General features: G+C 43.5%; 1 protein-coding gene across 2 annotated transcripts in view; it reads left to right on the top strand.

The window, feature by feature from the left end:
* The window catches only part of SACS (sacsin molecular chaperone), a 43260-nt gene that overhangs the window by 10497 nt on the left and 13070 nt on the right, over positions 1-19693 (top strand). For both annotated transcript variants that reach the window (XM_021706806.1, XM_008073700.2), the window contains 4 exons: positions 1127-1238; positions 3541-3687; positions 6771-8259; positions 9115-9206. In XM_021706806.1, the coding sequence (XP_021562481.1) occupies positions 1223-1238; positions 3541-3687; positions 6771-8259; positions 9115-9206 (1744 nt within the window). In that variant the 5' untranslated portion in view covers positions 1127-1222. The remainder of the gene's footprint in view (positions 1-1126; positions 1239-3540; positions 3688-6770; positions 8260-9114; positions 9207-19693) is intronic.

Below are 19693 nucleotides of genomic sequence, written 5' to 3'. Positions count from 1 at the left end.
ACCACCCTCTTGTCCCCCAGCACCACCAGACAAGTAACAGGAAGCAACAGCTTAGTAGAGGAGAAAGGCGGGGTGGTGACTCAGGCTTTCAAGAACATCCTGTGGAAGGGCACACATAGGGTGATGCCACTTGGTATCATTGTTTTCTAAGAGAAGGTAAGTTGGTAAGCAAATGATAAATAAATAAAGGTCTATTTTTTTCTAACTGCTCAAGCATGAGATACTTCCCACAGCCAGCAGTATGTGCAGCTTTTGGAAATGGAGTAATTTTTTTTGAACAAAGCTTTGAGTAGATTGTGAATAAGAGACAGAATTTTTTTTTTTTTTTTTTTTTTTTTTTGAGTTGGAGTCTCACTCTGTCACCCAGACTGGAGTGCAGTGGCCGCTCCCCGCCACCGCAACCTCGACCTGCTGGGCTCCGGCGATCCTTCCGCCTCAGCCTTCCGAGTAGCCGGAATTACAGGCATGCGCTACCACGCCCGGCTGAAGAGACAGAATTTAAATAGTTCCAGGATTTGTATTTAGAGGCCAATAAGAGAACTGGAATAAGTAGACTCCTGAGCCAATAGGAGAGTTGCAGCCTGAACCAATAGGATGAGCCATAATCCAGAGACTCCTGAGCCTATAGGAGAGCCATAACCAATAGACTCCTGAACCAATAGAAGAACTGTAACCTGTAGACTTGTGAGCCAATAGGAGAGCAATAACATAGACTCCTGAACCAATAGGAGAGCCGTAACCCGGAGACTCCTGAGCCAATAGGAGAGCCATAACCAATAGACTCCTGAACTAATAGAAGAGCTGTAACCTGTAGACTCCGGAGCCAATAGGAGAGCAATAACCCAGAGACTCCTGAGCCAATAGGAGAGCTATAACCAAGCAATAGCAAGTTGGAAGATGAATCTTAGGTGTGTGTAATTGGAGAAGGATTTTCAATCACGCTCTTACATGTATTTGGATTACAGTTACTCTCAGAGTAACCTCACCAGATCTTAAAGGTAATGATGCAAATCATGGATTTCCTTTACTTAAATATGTTTACTTTTTAAATATGGTAGATAAATAAAACATGGGCAATAGTTTACTATATTATTAATATACTTTTCTTGGAATATTCCATTGTTAGGAATTAATTCAGAATGCAGAAGATGCTGGAGCCACAGAAGTTAAATTTTTATATGATGAAACTCAGTATGGAACAGAGACTCTTTGGTCAAAAGATATGGCACCATATCAGGGTAAGAATCGACAATTAGGAGGAAGTTTTATGTGCCAACAGTTGACTTCTAATGCTTTGCAATATTTTGTTTAATGAACGGTCTGATTACCAAGTGTACTTTACTCCTTGGCATGTTTGATTTTACTTCTTCAGATTTTTTTTTCTGCTTTTGGTGGGAAAATGCCTCTGCCAGAACGGAAGAATAAAAATTGCAAAGCTCAAAACAAAATAGCAAGCACTGTAAATACAAAAACCTCTTATTCTATTCAGTCAACTTGTGTTTTATATTATCAGTAAGATAAAGGGACACCATTTCTGTTTACATAACAGTTGCTTGTGCTTGGCAAGGGGTTGTAAAAAACTATGATTTTGTATATTATTTTCTGCTTTAGGGGTACCCTTGATGCTGTTTGGAAGTGGGCTGGGAAGAAAGATCAAAGGAGAGGAGGGAACAAGGAAAAGGAAAGACAGTAAGCAAATAATAACCAGTAGATTCCTGAGCCAATAGGAAAGCTGTAATCCATAGATAGACTCCTGAGACCATAGGAGAGCCGAACTTTGTTTTCATGTGCATCACTTCCTTATTTGAATTTGTTAAAAAGCAAGGACCGAATAATTTGTATTTTCCAGATGTTTTGTAGAAGCAGTCAGGCATCGGCTGTCCGGCTTTCTAGTTGACAGCATGAAGGAAGGTGGGTAGCTGGGTCTTCCCTTAGGCTTGCGGTGGGCTGCATTCCTGGCAATGCTACACAGGTTTCTTAATGTCCTTCCATGGACCTTGTAGTTCTGTGAGTTCTTTCTAGATTCTGGCCAGAGCTTTGCTCTCAGTGCTAGCATTCGGTGATCTGAGTTTTTGGTTTTTCTGTCTGTGTCTTTGTAAGTATTTTTACTGAGCATTTGGGACAGGGGGAACCAGGCACTGCTTGCTGGATGCTGTATTAAACCAGCTGTTGGGTGGTAGCAGGATATTTATTTCATCACGATTCCTATAGTATTTATTATTTGAAATTATGTATTTTATTTTATTGCATTACATAAAGACTAATGGTACCACATATGGATATTGACTAGAACGTGGTATCTGACATTTTTGATGTTTGAGTCTGCTGGCTTCTGGGCTGGGCACTCATTCGTGTTGCTCAGTGGCTCCTCAGTGCTCTTTGGTGTGCACAGCTGTTCTTATCCTTGTGCAGATGGGAATGCTTAACCTTGATGGCCTGAGTTTCTCTGAGGTGTTTCGACTAGTACAGACAGATGGGGTTGATGGCCAGACCGCCCAACTCTGGAGTCCCCCTGTCCACTGTTTCTAAAAAGCCTCTGCAGCCTTGCCTGTTTTCATACCCTGACTTGACTCTATTAAAAATAGCAGTAAGGTCACATTTATAAAAGAAACTGGGCCAATATCCCGTATCCATACTTGAATTTGCAGGAGAATGAGGAGGCTTCTAGGGTGCCTGGCACACTCCTCTAACTTACTTGGGTGGAGCAGACACAGGTTGATCCGCTTTGCAAGGGTTCCTCAGGCTGTGCCCCAGATCTCTGTACTTGATGGTGTATATGTTATATTTTGACAGCTTTTTGAGAGAAAAGTCATCTTAAAGTATGAGGGATTAATATAGTTGAATATATTCAACGAATGCTAATGATGTTGAAGATAGGTCTCAAAAAGGGGAGTTCTGAAAATATTGTGTGTAGAATTATAAATACAGCTTTTTAAAGGAACTGGACACGTATAAGATGATTGTTAGCGTTAATAAAGTATTATTTTTCACCTATGAAACAATGTATTCACACTGTTTCTTTTTTCTTAAAATAAATTTTGTTGTGTGTATTCAAGGTACATAACATGTTATGAGATACATATGTATAGTAAAATGGTTACTATATTAAACAAATGAACATATCTATCATCTCACATAGTTTTATATTTTATGAACTATATGAAATATTTTATATATTTGCTTGGTGAATATATTTTATTTACCAAAAAAGAATATTTAAATATACTATTTAGAACAAATAGTGCACTGTGATTAGTTTCCTTGTTTACCCTACATTTTGGGTATCTAAGTAACCCTTAATTTTCCCTTTTTGGATTGTTGGCTGTAGTACTTTATTTCTTCTGCTGATAATTTGTATCATCAGTGTGTTTTTATTTTTATTGTGAAAACGGTTGGAATTATGATGCAGAATTCATCCGTTCTGTTCATGCCTCTCCATTTTCCCTTCCAATGAGAGGTTTTGTGCAGAGGAAGCTCTTGAGTGAGACTGACCATGCTGCGTCCATCTTTCTGAACCCCGCTTATGTGTGTCCCTCCCAGGGCCAGCGCTCTACGTGTACAACAACGCGGTTTTCACCCCAGAGGACTGGCACGGCATCCAGGAAATAGCGAGAAGCAGGAAAAAGGATGACCCCTTGAAGGTCGGAAGATTTGGAATTGGCTTTAACTCTGTCTACCATATAACAGGTATAGGACTTGGCTTCTCAACCTTGACACTAGAAATGATGTTATCCTCTATACTGTAATTCATTTGGTTAACTTCACAGTGATACTGTTTCAAAGGCATCATTCCCAAATTCTTCTGTCAGTGGCAAGAGACGTGTCAGTGAAATATCAGCATGTCTTAGGTTTTCTGAAATTACCATAGTAACTGTACCCTAGTTTTACTTCATCATGTGATGCCAGAAGTTAAATCATCCAGATCCAGTGGAGTAAGTGTAATATAAAGTCATTTGGTGTGAGATTTGAAATGTAGCCTTTGAAATACGCGGAAATGTTACTCTGAAGAATTTCATACCACAAATCTTTGGTCAAACAAACTGATTATCACAGATTTCCTTGTACATATTTCTAAATATCAGAAGGTTAAAGAGGAAAGTATAATGTCTAATGGTACTGCATAACTGAGAAAAAAGTAGTTCTGGCATCTCTGCAATTTTCTCTCTCATAAACATTATTATTCTTAGACTTAGGAGTATTTTAAAGATTCCTTTGACATCATGTTTTTAATCTTGAAAGGGTATGTGACTTCTGGTTCACGGTTACCACAAGAAATACTTGAAACTGTTAGTGTGGACATCACTCAGAGTTTATGGCCATTCTCCCAGAATCAAAGCTCTTAGTACTTACAAGAGTTTTGTGATAAAAATCCTTTAATGGAATTGTCTTTCTTATGTTCAATTTAAACTATCTTGCAGGAGCAGGAGACTGACCTAGCTCTGGCTAGGATGGCCGTGTACTTGATCCTTAGGACTGGGACCCATGAGAGGGGAGGGTGTGTTACCTGTAGCTGTTCTCAGACAGCAGGCCTGTGTTGGGGCTGCCCTGGCAAGTGGGAAGTGGGGTCATCCTAGCTGTAGCCACTTTTTAAAAAAAAATTATTTTTTTGGAGTTGGAGTCTCACTTCATCGCCCAGGCTGGAGTGCAGTGGTACACTCACGGCCACTCCAGCATCAACTTGCTGGACTCTGGCAATCCTTTCATCTCACCTCAGGCTTCCAAGTATCTAGGACTACAGGCACATGCTACCACGTCCAGCTAATTTTTTTTTATTTTATTGTAGAGATGAGGTTTCACCAAGTTGCCCAGGCTGGTCTCAAACCCGTGGGCTCAGGCAGTCCACTCACCTTGGCCTCCCAAAGTGCTGGGATTGCAGGTTGAGCCACTGAGCCCAGCCTGAAGCCATATTTTAGTAAGCATATTGCATTTGCACCAATGCCAGCATACTATATAATATTAAAGAATATTGATCAATTATATATCATACAGTGAAAACTTTATTAAGTTCTATGTGTAAATATTGTAACTATTTCCCATGAATGATATTCTCACATCCCCTGTTTGCAAGTTGCCACTCAGGTCCATGCCACGTCATGGTCTATAGATGTTATAGGCACAGAACATGCATGGGGGCTCTCTACAGGACTGACCTGGCTTCTCAGTGTGGTTTTGCTTCCTGGTTGGGAGAAGCACATTGATGTGGGGCATTAACAGAATGGCTCTTCTCTAACCTGAGGGTTGGAGAAAGGTTGGTCATGCTTTCACCATGGTAGGAGTCCCCTGCTCTGATCTCAGTCATGGGGATGTGGCCCTGTGTCACGAAACAGGGGCTTGCGTGCCCTAGACCAGCGGTCCCCACCCTTTTTGGCATCAGGGACTGGTTTCATGGAAGACAGTATTTCCACGGACCGGAGTGGGTGGAATGGTTTCGGGATGATTCAAGCACATTGCCTTTTTTGTACACTTTATTTCTGTTATTATAACATTCTAGTATATGATGAAATAATTATACAACTTATCATAATGCAGAATCAGTGGGAGCCCTGAGCTTGTTTTCTTGCAACTAGATGGTTCCATCTGGGATGATGGGAGACAGTGACACCCGAAGTGTGTTGCTTATGTCCAGTCTACTCCATAATCTCGTTTTGGTTGCTGTCACTGCAGAAGACCTTGCTTCACAAAGATAGGATTTTAGACATGGAAGCAGGCTTGTCAGTGCTGATCTGACAGGAGGCGGACTCAGGAGGTAATGTGAACAATGGGAGCAGCAGCTGTGAATACAGAAGAAGCTTCGCTCACTCACCTTCAGTTGTGTGGCCAGTTCCTAACAGGCCCTGGACTGATATCAGTCTGTGGTCTGGTGGTTGGGGACCCCTGCCCTAGATGGTACTGTCAGTGGATTTAGCAGGGAGTTGCTTCATGTAAATTTGCTACTTAAAGTACTTGTGAGCTTAGGAGTTAGCGATGGTAACAGCCGACCTTGTGGTTGATGACTATAGCTGCCAAAGGTGGACTTCAGTGGAGTTGCATCTGGCAGGAAGTTTAGGTGCTCAAGTCAGCAGGACGTACTAGTCAAGACGTATGTCAGATCACCCCTGGGGGTCCTCAGAGAAGCGCCCTGGTAAGAAACTGCTCTCAGGACAGTGAGTCCAACACATCTGGTTCTTCTGCCAGTGCTAAATAGCAGTCCTGTCTGACTGAGGAACAGATGGAGCAGTCGGCATCAGTTCATGCAAGAAATGTACATCTTGGATCCTATAATTAGCATAGCGTGGTGAAAGGCACTTCCACTCCAGAGGCGGGGACCAAGGCTGACCCATGGCCTCTCCCTTCCTGTGCTGGCACAGAGGTAGGGTCACCTGCTTGTCCTTCTCGCCCCTCTTTCTTGGCATCTGTGAATGAGCTTTAATGTGGAGCATAGGATGCAGCCCTGTTCTTGGAGTTTGGTTCACATGGCTGTGGGGCTGGGTGTGAGTATCCGAACACTGGCCACCTCTTTTGTTTACTCAATCATTGAAGATTTGCCCCAAGAATCATGGAAACTTGTGCCTGGCACTTGTGATTGGATTGAATCAAAAGGGAGACCATTATTTTTCATGTTCAGAGAATTCCATTTCCATAGGTGAATTAAGTTTGTTTGTAGGTAAATCTGACTTTGAGTCATTTTATGGCTCATGCTTTTCCGTGTAATATTTGGTGGTGATTATAATTGTTAGCTATAATGGTTCATTAAATTTCAGAGTTGATCATAACTTATGTGTTTCCTCCAGATGTTCCTTGTATCTTTAGTGGTGACCAGATTGGGATGTTAGATCCTCATCAGACGCTTTTTGGCCCACATGAATCAGGCCAGTGTTGGAATCTCAAGGATGACAGCAAGGAAATCAGTGAGCTTCCGGATCAGTTCGCACCATTTGTTGGTATTTTTGGAAGCACCAAGGAAACGTTTGTGAAGGGCAATTTTCCAGGAACATTCTTCCGCTTCCCCCTCCGCCTGCAGCCTTCGCAGCTCAGTGGCAACCTCTACAATAAACAGAAGGTGCTCGAGCTGTTTGAATCTTTCAGGGCAGATGCAGACACCGTGCTGCTCTTTCTCAAGAGTGTACAGGGTGTGTCCTTGTACGTCCGAGAAGCTGACGGAACGGAGAAGCTTGTCTTTAGAGTGACTTCCAGTGAGAATGAGGCCCTGAAACACGAGCGGCTGGACTCTGTGAAGGTCCTGGGAACTGCCATTGGTGACTACTGTAAAAAGATTCCAAGCAACAGCATCACTTGTGTCACATACCATGTCAATATTGTCTTGGAAGACGCCAGCACCAAGGATGTGCAGAAGACGTCCTGGCTGGTGTGCAACAGCGTGGGTGGGCGGGGCGTCAGCGCCCAGCTGGACACCTTGGCTGACGAGCTGAAGTTCGTCCCCATCATTGGGATAGCCATGGCGTTATCAGGTTGCGATGGTGACGCACAGGGGGCAACCTCTGACTTCTCAGGAAAAGCGTTCTGTTTTCTCCCTCTACCGCCCGGGGAGGAGAGCAGAACAGGCCTCCCGGTCCACATCAGTGGCTTCTTTGGCCTCACGGATAACCGCAGGAGCATCAAGTGGCGGGAGCTGGACCAGTGGAGGGACCCGGCGGCCCTGTGGAATGAGGTCCTGGTTGTGACGGTGGTCCCCAAAGCCTACGCGACCCTGGTCTTGGACTGCATCATGCGACTGGAGGCAGCCACGAGCTCGGCACTCCCGCTGTCGGTGGAGGCCGTGTACCGGCTATGGCCAGAGGCCAGTGGGGTGCGGGCGCACTGGCGGCCAGTGCTGGAGCCACTGTTCTGCGAGCTGCTCCAGCATGCAGTCATCCACTCCATCAGCTGTGCCTGGGTGCGGCTGGAGCAGGTGGCCTTCTCAGAGCTTGAGGACAGCCTGGAGTGCACGCAGACCGTCCTCGGCTACCTCCAGAGCGCTGGGAAGCAAGTGGCCAAGGTCCCAGCGAACGTGGCAGCTGCTGTTCAGCGTGTGGCCGCCACGGGGGCCACCCCAGTGCAGAAAGTGACGCCCACGTGGGTGCGGCAGGTGCTGAGGAAGTGCACACCCTTGGGCGGCGCCCAGGAGAGGTTGCACCTGCTGGAGTTTGTGCTCTCCGATCAGGCCTACAGCGAGCTGCTGGGGCTGGAGCTGCTGCCCCTGCAGAACGGTGGCTTCATTCCCTTCTCCTCCTCGGTGTCAGACCAGGATGTCGTTTATATCGCCTCCGAGGAGCTCCCCAGGTAGCTGGTCAGGCTGTTGGCCCAGCCTCGGGCTCCCGCCGGCCTGTGGTGTCTGTGGAGACCTCTCACTAGGGAGACTTGGGCAGGGAGGCTTTGCTGGAGAGCTAAGGAGATTCTTGCCCTCTAGAGCAGAAGGGACTCACACGTGGAGCTTTCTTGGAAATTTCAGTAACAGAACACTGAAAACAATGATTATGCAGTATGAAGAATAACTAGGCCTGATCACTCACCGATGAATTATTTTGATGATATTTAAGCTAATTAAAGTAGTGTGTTAATTTTGTTTTTGAGTCAGGGTCTCACTCTGTCACCCGGGCTGGAGTGCAGTGGCACAATGATGGCTCACTGCAGCCTCAAATTCCTGGGCTCAAGAGGTCCTCCTGCCTTAAGTCTCCCAAGTAGCAGGGACTACAGGCATGTTAGCACCATGCCTGGCTAATTTTTAAAAATTTTTTTGTAGAGATGAGGTCTCACTGTGTTGCCCAGGCTGGTCTTAAACTCCCGGGCTCAAGCAGTCTTCTTGCCTCAGGCTCCCGAAGTGCTAGAATGACAGGCTGTTGAATAATTCTTTAAAACTGAGGGTGTGTATTGACATTTGAAAAAATAAGGTTAATTTTTAGAATTAATAGTTAGAATATTTCTGAATTTGGATATGGTGCATGATGCCCTCGGGTTTAAAGCAAAGCCTGGGTGATATTTGATCAGAAATTACTGTAATTTGACTTGATATGTACATTATAATTTATGTAAAATAAAAGAGTAGGTTTAACTGGCTTGAAAATATATGGTTGATTTTTTTAAATCTTAGAATTGCCAGAAGATGATGATCATTGCTATGTCCCCTTCACTTTTTAGGTCTCTTTTCCCTGGTCTTGAAGGAAGATTTCTTCTGGATAACTTGAAGCCTCACCTTCTGGCTGCTTTAATGGAAGCCGCCCAAACCCGAGGTATGTTGTTTAGCATTTTAAAAGTAAACCTCTTTCTAAAAGATAAACCATTTTAATAAGTTTCTTTTCAGGGTTACCCATTTTAGACCTGGAAGTTAACAATTTCACGAAGTTCAGCCTGATACTGTTGTTACATACCAAGCCATGTTGGCAGCTGTCCGGCATCTTAGAGAGCACCTGGAGGTCCTGTGCTCAGTGTGTGTGCCCTGGCATGATGGTGTGTGCTCACAGTAGCATCTCACGTCTGATGGAGCCATGCAGTGGCCTGTGCTTCCCTGTTTCTCTCCTTTGGATTCCCATCCTCCTCCCTCGCAACCCGTGTGGTCATGAGGACAGCCACTGTTAGTGACACTGTGCAGGTCAGGTCTGGAGCCCGGTCTTGGCTGCCCCATACCACCACCCTCCATGGTTGTGTGTGATCTCTTGCTGGGTGACTGTTGGATGAGGTCGGCTGCAGGGGATTGTGGGGGATGATCTGGACTCTGCAGCAGTGGCAGGAAAGGGCGCCATGGGGTCTTGGGAGAGTGACGGACGTCTCATAATGTCCTTTTTATTCTTAGGGATGAGTTAAATTGATAAGTTAACTTGAACAGCTTCGCATCTTTCAAAGTTGAATTTTACCACTTGATATGTCTTTTCGTTTCTCACTGACAGTGGATTTAGGCTGTGATTTTGGAGTCATAGGGTGAACATGTGTTTGGTCTCTGAGCTTTCTGCAGATGGTTACGCTAGATATGTTCCAGCCTGCTATGACTGTTACATTCCAAGCTGTGCCAGCAGCCGTCTGGCATCTGAGGGAGCGCATAGGGGTCCTGTTCATCTGGTTTGTCTGGTATTTTCATTGTCACTCCCAGCAAATGTCTTTATGGCCGCTCTTCTTTAGATTTGAGCATTAGGGTGCCATTTTCGTGGTTATTTAATAACTCCAACCTCTAGCCTTTAAGATTTTTCTTAACTGCTCATATGGTGATGGGTAACTGCCTCCTGGGAGTCTCTGATTGTCTTTATACTATTTGTTCCAGGCAAAACTTGGTTTTTGAGACAGCTTTATTGGCCTTACTAGTTTTAATGCTCTGGGAGCTGGTGATTCAGAAACTTGGGGGATCTGTAAATGACCCCTGCTTTCTCCTCCTGAGGCCTGAGAGGTGAGCAGAGGAGTTGAGTAGATGGATGTCAGGTTGCTACCCCTGCTGGTAATTATGTGGAAGATGCTGGCTCTGGGCCAGCAGTAGGTGTCTGTCGAGTTCCAGAATGAAATGGACTAGCTCACCCATTGTTGTGGGCAGTATGGAGGGCGTGGGCTTCCCCATGGGCCCACCCCTGTCAGATGTGGGGCATGTGCAGGGTGGCCCCCAGAGCAGTGTAGATGATCTTTCTCCATCTACCCATTGCACGATTGTCCCACCTCCTGTTGGCGTGGGGCATGTGGGGGTGCTGGTGAGTGTGGTGGATGCAGCAGGAAATGTCATCAACAGCAACAGTTGACGGCCTTTACTGTATATGATGGTCGCTTCACTGTTGTGCTGGCACAGAGCACTGCGTGCTTCTGTTTCCAGTGACCAGTAACTCCTTCTGGCTTGTCCTGATAGCACGTAAGTGAAATGCACCAGGTTTTCTTTGCAGCAGGCATTCTCTGACTCTTTCAAGTGTAATCTGTCTTATTATATGATCCTTTTACTCATGGTCTTTAAAATCCTTAGGCCAATGCTAAGTTTCCAGAGTTTACTCCTGCTGTGCCTTTTCATCAGCCATTAACCATGTTGTTATTTCCCATTTTAGGGAAAACAAAACAGGCTTTGACTTTGGTTTCCTTTCTTGCATTCTGTCATGGTCCAGCTTATAGAAAGAGGAGTCTTACTGTCTGTACTCTTCTTACTTATCATCACTGCCAACAAACTTTGGCTTCCGCTGTCTCCACTAAGACTGTCTGGCCGATGTCCCCTGTGATTGACGTTTGTGTTTTGAGGTCCAGTGGACTGTTGTGTTTCTCTGCCTGATATCCCTGAGCTCTGCTGCACTCTCAGAAGCCCCAGCTTTACGCCCCTGTTTGACCTCCTCCTGCTTCTTCACCTGCTTCTCAGGGTTCTCTGTAGATCCCTGATCCTCAGTTCACCCCTAAATATGGGTTAGTTTGGGGCCCCTTCCTCAGCTCCCTCATTTTGTTTCTTACTTTCTTTGCACGTATTTGTCCACTCCCTGCATGCTAGTGACCTCCGTCCATATCTTCCATCGCCACCCCAGTCAGATGGGCAATGTAGTAGAGATTAACACCCACACGTGGTGGTCTTATACTCTGGGCTCAGCCTTCACTCCTCTGTTTATTGTGTGACATTGAACAGATTACTTCTCCCCCTCCCCCAGCTCTGTTTCCTCATCAGTAGCATGGAAATACAGTAACAGCTTTCTAAGGGCTTATGGGAGGCCTCCAGGATTGATGACATGGAATGCATGATCGCTTTATTGCAGGATTAATGAAATGAGAAAAAGCAGTGAATGGAGCATGGAGCACAACTTTCCAATTGAGTTTTACGCAAAGTTGTTTTCTCACAGCAGGGCTAGATGTTAGAAAGCCTCATGGTACTATTTAACTCATGGCAGGATTATGCTGTGCATAGTATTCCTAGTTTCTTGCAATGTTGGGCACATCACAAAAACTGGTAAATAGCAACTGCTATTACCATTTTGTACTTGGACTTTTGTATTTCAGCATCAACATTTCACAACTTTAGTTCTCATCCTCGCCCACATCCATGTCTCCTTATGAGTGATCCCACTGAGAATAACACCGCTGTCCATGAGGTTGCTCAAGAGGGAGTCCTGTCTGTCATCTTTCTTCCCCACAGCTTCCAGTTCCGTTGAACACATTTTCTGTATCAGTCCCTCTGTCTTATTCTATGGTTACAGTACAGGCCTTGCCATTTCCTGTGACGTCATTACTGTACGCTTGCAGCTGATGTTCCTATCTCCAGTGCTTGTCTTCCTCCGATTATGTGTGGCCCCTGCTGCAGGCTTTCCAGTGAACACTGACTCTGCTGTGGGAAAACGAGTCTTGCCAGCATGGACCAGAGGACTTACCATGATGGTGAATGTCATGATTATAAACTTTCATAATTGGGAACTTCCATTATTGTCAGTGTCCATGATGGTGAACATTTGTGATGGTGAACGTCCATGATGGTGAATGTCCATGATTGTGAGTGTCCATGATGGTGAGCATCCATAATTTGAACATCCATGATGGTGAACGTCCATGATGATGAACGTTTATGATGGTGAATGTCCATGATAGTGAACGCCCATGGTAATGAATGTCCATGATTGTGAATGGCCATGATTGTGAACTTCCTTGATTGGGAACTTCCATGATGGTGAGCATTCATGATGGTGAGCATCCATGATGGTGAACGTCCATGATGGTGAACGTCCCTGATGATGAACTTTCATGATGGTGAACGTCCATGGTAGTGAATGTCCGTGATTGTGAATGGCCATGATTGGGAACTTCCATGATGGTGAGCATTCATGATGGTGAGCATCCATGATGGTGAATGTCCATGATGATGAACTTTCATGATGGTGAATGTCCATGATGGTGACTGTCCATGATTGTGAAAATCCGTGATGGTAGATGTCCATGGATGGTGAACTTTCATGATAGTGAATGTCCATGATGATGAATATCCATGATGGTGAGTGTCCATAATGGTGAATGTCCATGGTGGTGAGCATTCATGATGGTGAGCATCCATGATTGTGAGTTTTCACGATGGTGAACTTCCATGATGGTGAGTGACCATGATGGAAGCGTTCATGATTATGAGCTTTCATGATTGGCAGCTTCCATGATTGTGAGTGTTCATGATGGTGAGCATCTATGATTGTGATCGTCCATGACAGTGAATGTCCATGGTGGTAAATATCCGTGATGATGAACTTTTGTGATGGTGAACGTCTGGTATGGTGAATGTCCATGATGGTGAACATCCATGGTGGTGAATGTCTGTGATGGTAAGTGTCCATGATGATGAAATTTCCCGATAGTGAATGTCCATGGTGGTGAACTTCCATGATTGTGAATGGCCACGATTGTGAATTTCCATGATGGTGAAGATCCATAATTCTGAACATCTTTGATGGTAAGCATCCATAATGGTGACTGTCCATGGTGATAAGCATCCATAGTTGTGAATGTCCTAATGGTAAAATTCCATGATGGTAAATGTTCACCATGATGAACTTTCATGATGGTAAATGTCCATGATTGTGAACTTCCATGATGGTGAACATCCAGGACGGTGAGCATCTATGATGGTGACTGTCCATGATTGTGAACATCGGTGATGGTGGCTGTCCATGATGGTGAGCTTTTCATGATTGTTAATGCCGGTGATGGTGACTGTTCATGATGGTGAATGTCAATGATGATGAAGTTCATGATTACAAAAGTCTGTGATGGGGACCGTCTATGACTGTGAAGTGCTGTCTCACCAGGCCTGATGCATTCAAGGTCCCTCTTGCTTTCTAGTTTTCAAGCCCTTGCAGATTGATGAACGTGGATTTGCCCTTAATTTCATGAGAGCAGAGAGACCTGTCAGATTGAACACCACCTTGTAGCACCATGCCTACCGTGCTCAGTGATTTTTTTTCTCTTGGAGGGGAGTTTTCTCCTGTCTGTACTTTTGTGCATAGTGTTCCTTTTGCTTAGATGCTTTCTTTCTACCTCTGCTTTGCCCAGCCAACTTTGGCCCTCCTTTAGTATTGAGCGCATGAGTCATCTCTAGGAAGCGCTCTTCTGACATCTCCCCTGTGCACCAGCCCTGCTGTGCAGGGCTGAGGTGGATACCTCCCTTCTGCTCCTGGAACCCACGAGGTCATTCATTTGACCCTCTCTGCTTTATTAGAATCATACTTTTACTGTGCTAGCTATCATATCCTTGGGAGCAGGGCAATCATTGTGTTTTGTGCATAAGTAATAAGTTGGAGTCTGGCCAAGTGCCTGGTTCACAAGTTTGCTTGGGTGTGTTGATACTTCATCTGCAGGGGCATTGGCATGGTGGAAGCATGTGCAGGGGCAGAAAGGCAGAGTCTGTTATTGTGTCTGTGATTTATTTTTCAGATTAGTATTTTCTGTCATGATGTTCTTTACAGCCATGAGATGATAGATCAGATCCTGTGTCTCCATTTGAGAGATGGAGATATTGAAGCTCAAAGAAATGGAAGAATTTAAATGAGTTGCTTGAATTGTGGAGTTGAAGCTACATTTCCAGGTTTTGTTAAAAAAAAAAAAAGTTATTTCCAGATCTAGATTATTTCTGTGTTAAGTTACTTGAGTAAATGAATGAATATCTGTAACTGGGGAATAGTTAGGACAATAGGTAAGTGGGGTTTGAATAAAAAAAAAAAAAAGAAAATGTAGTTAAGTGATACAAATAGATTGGTGCCAGGGCCCTCTACATGGTTTTTAAAGTTTTCATACTGTTACTATCCTTGGTTTCCTCTGGGACTCTCCATTGCCTGACTCCATCCTGTGGGTGTGTAGGGATGCCTGGTATGTGGGAGGTTCTGTTCATCTCCCGCTCTGGTTTCGTGCTCTCCCCAGAACCTTCTCGTTCTTGGAGGACAGCGTGTCCTGCTCCCCCTTGGGTGCCTACCCCTTCCTGGTGCTCATCTGCTGTGCAGTTGTGTGTGCGTCAACAGTTCTGGGCACTATGCACTCACACCCGGACCTGTTTCAGGATTTGCAATGATTTACCCCTGCCCTCCCTGCAGACTGCAAGTCCAGGTCTGGGGCCATGTTAGTGTCCACCCCTGTATCTCTAGTGCTCGTCGTGCTGCTGACTGCAGAATGTCTGATGCGTGGGTGATGAGAAGAGCTTGAGGCCCAGCAGTTCAGCTTTGGTCTGCATCTTAGCTGCTAGGTTTGGCCTCTGGGACTCGCATGCGCAAACGTCTTGGAGCCGCAGCTGTCCACTTGACCACGCAGTGACTTGCTTCTGACAGAGGAGAGAGAGTTGTCCGCAGATCAGTTCCTGGAAGGTTGTGATTGGTGGTGGTGACCGTAGGCAAGCAGTGGAAATAGATGATAAAATCTATCATAAAATTGGAATTAATCGTACGCTTACTTTGTGAGGCTTCTCCAAGACTCCTAAAAACTCAGATTCTTCTCTTTCTCAATCCTTCTCTGGAATGTGTGAATATCATATGATGGTAGCTCATTGAATGACTTTATGTGGACGACATGTAAATTACTCATATAAAGTACATACGCCTTTCTTCTTTTTTTTCTGAACTAATACTCCTGACCCTTAGTTTGGATGTAGTTTGCATTGACATATATCCTTAAATCTTATATGTGCGTTCTACAATGTTTGCAGTTTTGTTTTTGACTTTTCTTTTACATAATGGTGTGTAAAGTGTCTACAGACAGCAGTGTCGTAAGATACAGAATAATCTCTGTAGCCATCATATGAACACTGTGGCAGTTCTGGACTTTTCTAAGAATGGATTTAATTATGTTCTAGCACAACAACTTCTCTGGGGATATTCAGGTAGGATAACAGACTGAATGTTGTGTTCATGTGAAGCCCGATGTTTTTGTTCTCTTTGAATCTTGTTTTTTCATTTACCCGCATAGCTAGAAATTATGTCAATGATTTTATTTTCTGGTGGTAATAACAATTAAAGGAGAGAGGAAACTATCAATACAGATATTTGTTGTTACAATACCACAATAAAGCCATATTTAAATGACTTGAAAACATTCATCTCATAGAACATTTAGTTTCTAACGAGAGAATCATGTGGACATTCATATTTTAGGCTGTGGTGTTTAATGGAGAGTGTGATCATGAATGCACTTCTATTACATGACACACAGTGACTAGGAAGGACAGAGGGATCCGACTCTGGGGTCTGCCTGTGGCATTGGGGGACCCCAGGTCACTGTGTGGAGTGTGGCACAGCGTGTGAGGCTGGTGGTAGCAGGCGCCCTGTCTTTACACACTGAAGAGAAGGGAAGTGGTCAGCAGGTCTCATAACACCCCATGTGACATTTTACTGACTGTCCTTTTCGAAAAACTAAACAATTTTTGACTCAACTTATCATTTTTCCCAAGTTTATGTTTACTTGGAAAGTTAGAGAATACAAGATTTGCTTTTAGAAATTATTTATGATAGATATTATTCTTTAAAGCAGGCTGTAATATATTAAAATTAATTTAGAAACCAAAATGAGTCACTGTTACGCTGTTGATTTATATGCTTTTTAAGTTTGGTTTCTAGCTTGTATTTAAAGGTTGTTTATCATTTACAGCTGCTATAACTATATATTTTGAAGTGTTATCAATCTATCATATTTTTGAAGTTATAATAAAATTAAAAAAAACAAAATCCAGATGTAAGTAGGACTGCACAATCAGCACCTGCCCTGGTGACAGCGTCCATGTATCTCTAGGAGGAGAGCGTGGAGGTTGGTTGCAGGTGTCAGTGCTGAGTTTTGGGAAGAAATGTGGTCCCCTGGGCTGCTGCTGAGCCCCCCACCTTCGGGATGCTTCTGCCAGCCTGTGCCCCGCATCCTGCCGTGCAGCTCCTGGCGGTGAGCTGGCAGACTCCCTCTCCTTTCTGCTTTTGTTTGGTCCTTTCATTTTTTTCTAGTTTCCTTTCTTTTTTTCTTTTTGCTTCTTTAAAGATTTGACGGATCCATAGCACAATTTGTAATTGAGCTTCCACTGTATCCTGTGTATTTACAGAGAGGTGTGGCAGTCTGCACGGTGGAGTGCCTGGAACTCACCAGCCCTCCATGCTGTCGCGGCCACTTTCTGTACAAGAAAAGTGTCAAGATTGTCACTGCCCTTGTCGACTCAGGTGGCCCATCTGTGCAACCATCTAGGTGCGACCCTAGGAGGCGGGTTGAGATTGCAAACTCCCAGTTAAAGAGTTCAGTATTGAGACGTCTTGGTAAAGTAAATTTCTAAGTAGACTGTAGTAAGATATCCATCCATGCTGAAATTTATTGTCAAGGTTAGCACTGAACGTGAACAGTAGATAGTGCAGTCTCCGAGTCATGGTTCACTGTATTGCTGTTATTTTGAAAATATAAGTTGATTGAACTAATCGATAGAAAAGTAAAAATGACTTTCAGAAGGGTTCCTTCTAAGTTAAATTTGGTAATAGTATAAATCCCTGTCTTTAGGAACAGTTTTAGTACTAGAGTTAACCTCTTTTTTGTTAATAATTAAAAGAGATCAACTATAGAACTAAAACTGATAATTTTTAGGGCTGTGAAAAGCATAAGTCATTCATGAAAATGCTGTAAAAATGATTTTGCTGATCCTTATAGAGGTGCTTTACAGTTTCATTGACTTTCTAACCCAGGACATGGAGATTTGTTTTGTGGTAACATGTAAGGGTTAAAAACTGAAAGTCTTCAATACAAAGCAGTTAGAGCTCAGGACTTCAGACTGAGTCGACTTAATATACTTGGACTTGTGCCTTATTACATTTTCTCTCTCCTTTATTTTCTTTCACGTTTTTTTGGTTGAGCATGACTGATGTGTTAGTTGCATGTCACATGTGAGTTATGTGTGTGCTTTATTGACATTTTACTTATACATTAATATCAGACAATTTTCTGGAAGGTAGGTATAATATTTTATAAATTGCCAAATTCATGCAAGGATATTGGGTAAGATTATCTGTGGAATGCATGTCATGCGGCTATTACTGACATAGAACACCAAATGGTGCATATTTAATTTTTGTTTTCTGAGTGTTCTGATTTTTAATTTCTAACTCTTTTTTGTATTTGTCTTTGGTATTATATCTTTGCCTTGCTCATGAATTGGACATTCTATTATAGTTAATTCAATTCAGTAAGCAAATTTTAAGAACATTGTTGTGAAATTATATTTTAATGGGTCTCATAGTTCAAAGAGGCTGTACCAATCAAGCTGCTAACAAAATTTTATAGTTTCTCAAATATTGCCTGAATTACCCTAGATCACACAATGTAGAAACTGAAAATATTCTGAATTAGGACCTTGACATCCTCCTAAAGTTGAAAAATGTACCCTTGCTTAAATTTTTGTGGTAGTAATTTTAGAATGTCATATTGTTACATGACAGGTAATTTCTTAGTAGAAGGTAAATGCATCTTGGGGCAACCCCCTCAGTTCCCCTCCCACTCTGGGAGTTTTTCTGTCCTCTCAATAAATCCTTTCTTAAAAAAAAAGAAGAAGAAGACGGTAAAAGCATATTTCTAATATGTAAGCTTCTGAAATAAGGGTATCCTTCCTTGGTTAAAAAATAATGATATATAAAAACTCCCAGGGCCTGAGTTGTACCCCTCACGTTTTCCACAGTTACTCTTTTAAAAGTCTAGAAGTTGTAGGGAGAAAACTGAATGTTAGTCTATGCAAGATTGAATTTGAGGTGCTATTATTTCTCTGTGTGGACAAATACATACCTGTAGATAGTGTTATTTTTTCATTTTGTTTCTACTGATATTATACATATTACAAATACTGTGAAATACAGAATGTGCTTAGAAAGAAAACATCAATTTCTAGGCCAGTGATTCCAACAGCAAAAACTACCCTTCCCTTCCTATAGTATCTCCTTAGTCTTCTGGTTTACCTGGCATGCAGATGGGGAGCTGACCTGGAAGGGACACCCCTGCCTTCCCAGCAGGCCCACTTGCTCCCTCTGATTGTCCCTGAGGCATTTCTGCCAGACTCCAGGGCCCTAGGACCTCACTGCATTGCATGACAAGTAGTGACGTGAGCACAACACTGGAGCATTGCGAACAGGCTCCTGTCTGGGCAAGATGTAGCGCTATCTCTAGACCTGGAACTTCAGCCCCATCGTTTTTCCAGACAAGAGACTTCGAGTCCCACGAAGACGGAATGGAACCCCAGTCAGACATCTGTGTGTGCTTGGAGGGGAGCCATGGAATTCTCCTCACTGCCTTGGCTTCAGGAAACGTGGCTGGCTGAAGTTCTGTTTGGGCTCATGCCCATCTTGACACCCTGCAGCCTCACAGCTCCTGGAAACTTGACGTTAGCACAGACCCTCATACAGGTTGGGCATCCCTCACCCGAAATCCAAAACCCAAAGTGCTCCCAAATCTTAAATGAGCACCCACATGATGCTCGAAAGAACTGCTCACTGGAGCATTTCAGATTTCAGATTTTGAATTTGGGATGCTCAGCTGGTAAGTATAATGCAAATATTCCAAAGTTTCAGAAGTTAGAAATCGGAAACACTTCTAGTCCCAAGCATTCGGGTAGGAGACAGTCAGTCTGCATTGGGCTTACCCATTTTTACTCTTAAATAAGATGCTTCTATGAACTTTATTTGCTTTTTTCTTTGGTGATTTCATTTTTAGACAAATAAGCACTAAGCACAATTTTTCATGTTGACTCCGTTTGCAGAATAGTATAAGATATTCTTAAAAACACATTTAAATACATTTTGTTTATTTATTTAAA

Source organism: Carlito syrichta, unplaced genomic scaffold (assembly GCF_000164805.1).
Source record: "Carlito syrichta isolate Samal-C Ts95f unplaced genomic scaffold, Tarsius_syrichta-2.0.1 Scaffold316024, whole genome shotgun sequence".
In the NCBI taxonomy this organism is placed as follows: Eukaryota; Metazoa; Chordata; class Mammalia; order Primates; family Tarsiidae; genus Carlito; species Carlito syrichta.
The sequence above is the reverse complement of the archived record's forward strand: the minus strand, read 5'-3'. Positions and strand labels throughout refer to the sequence as shown.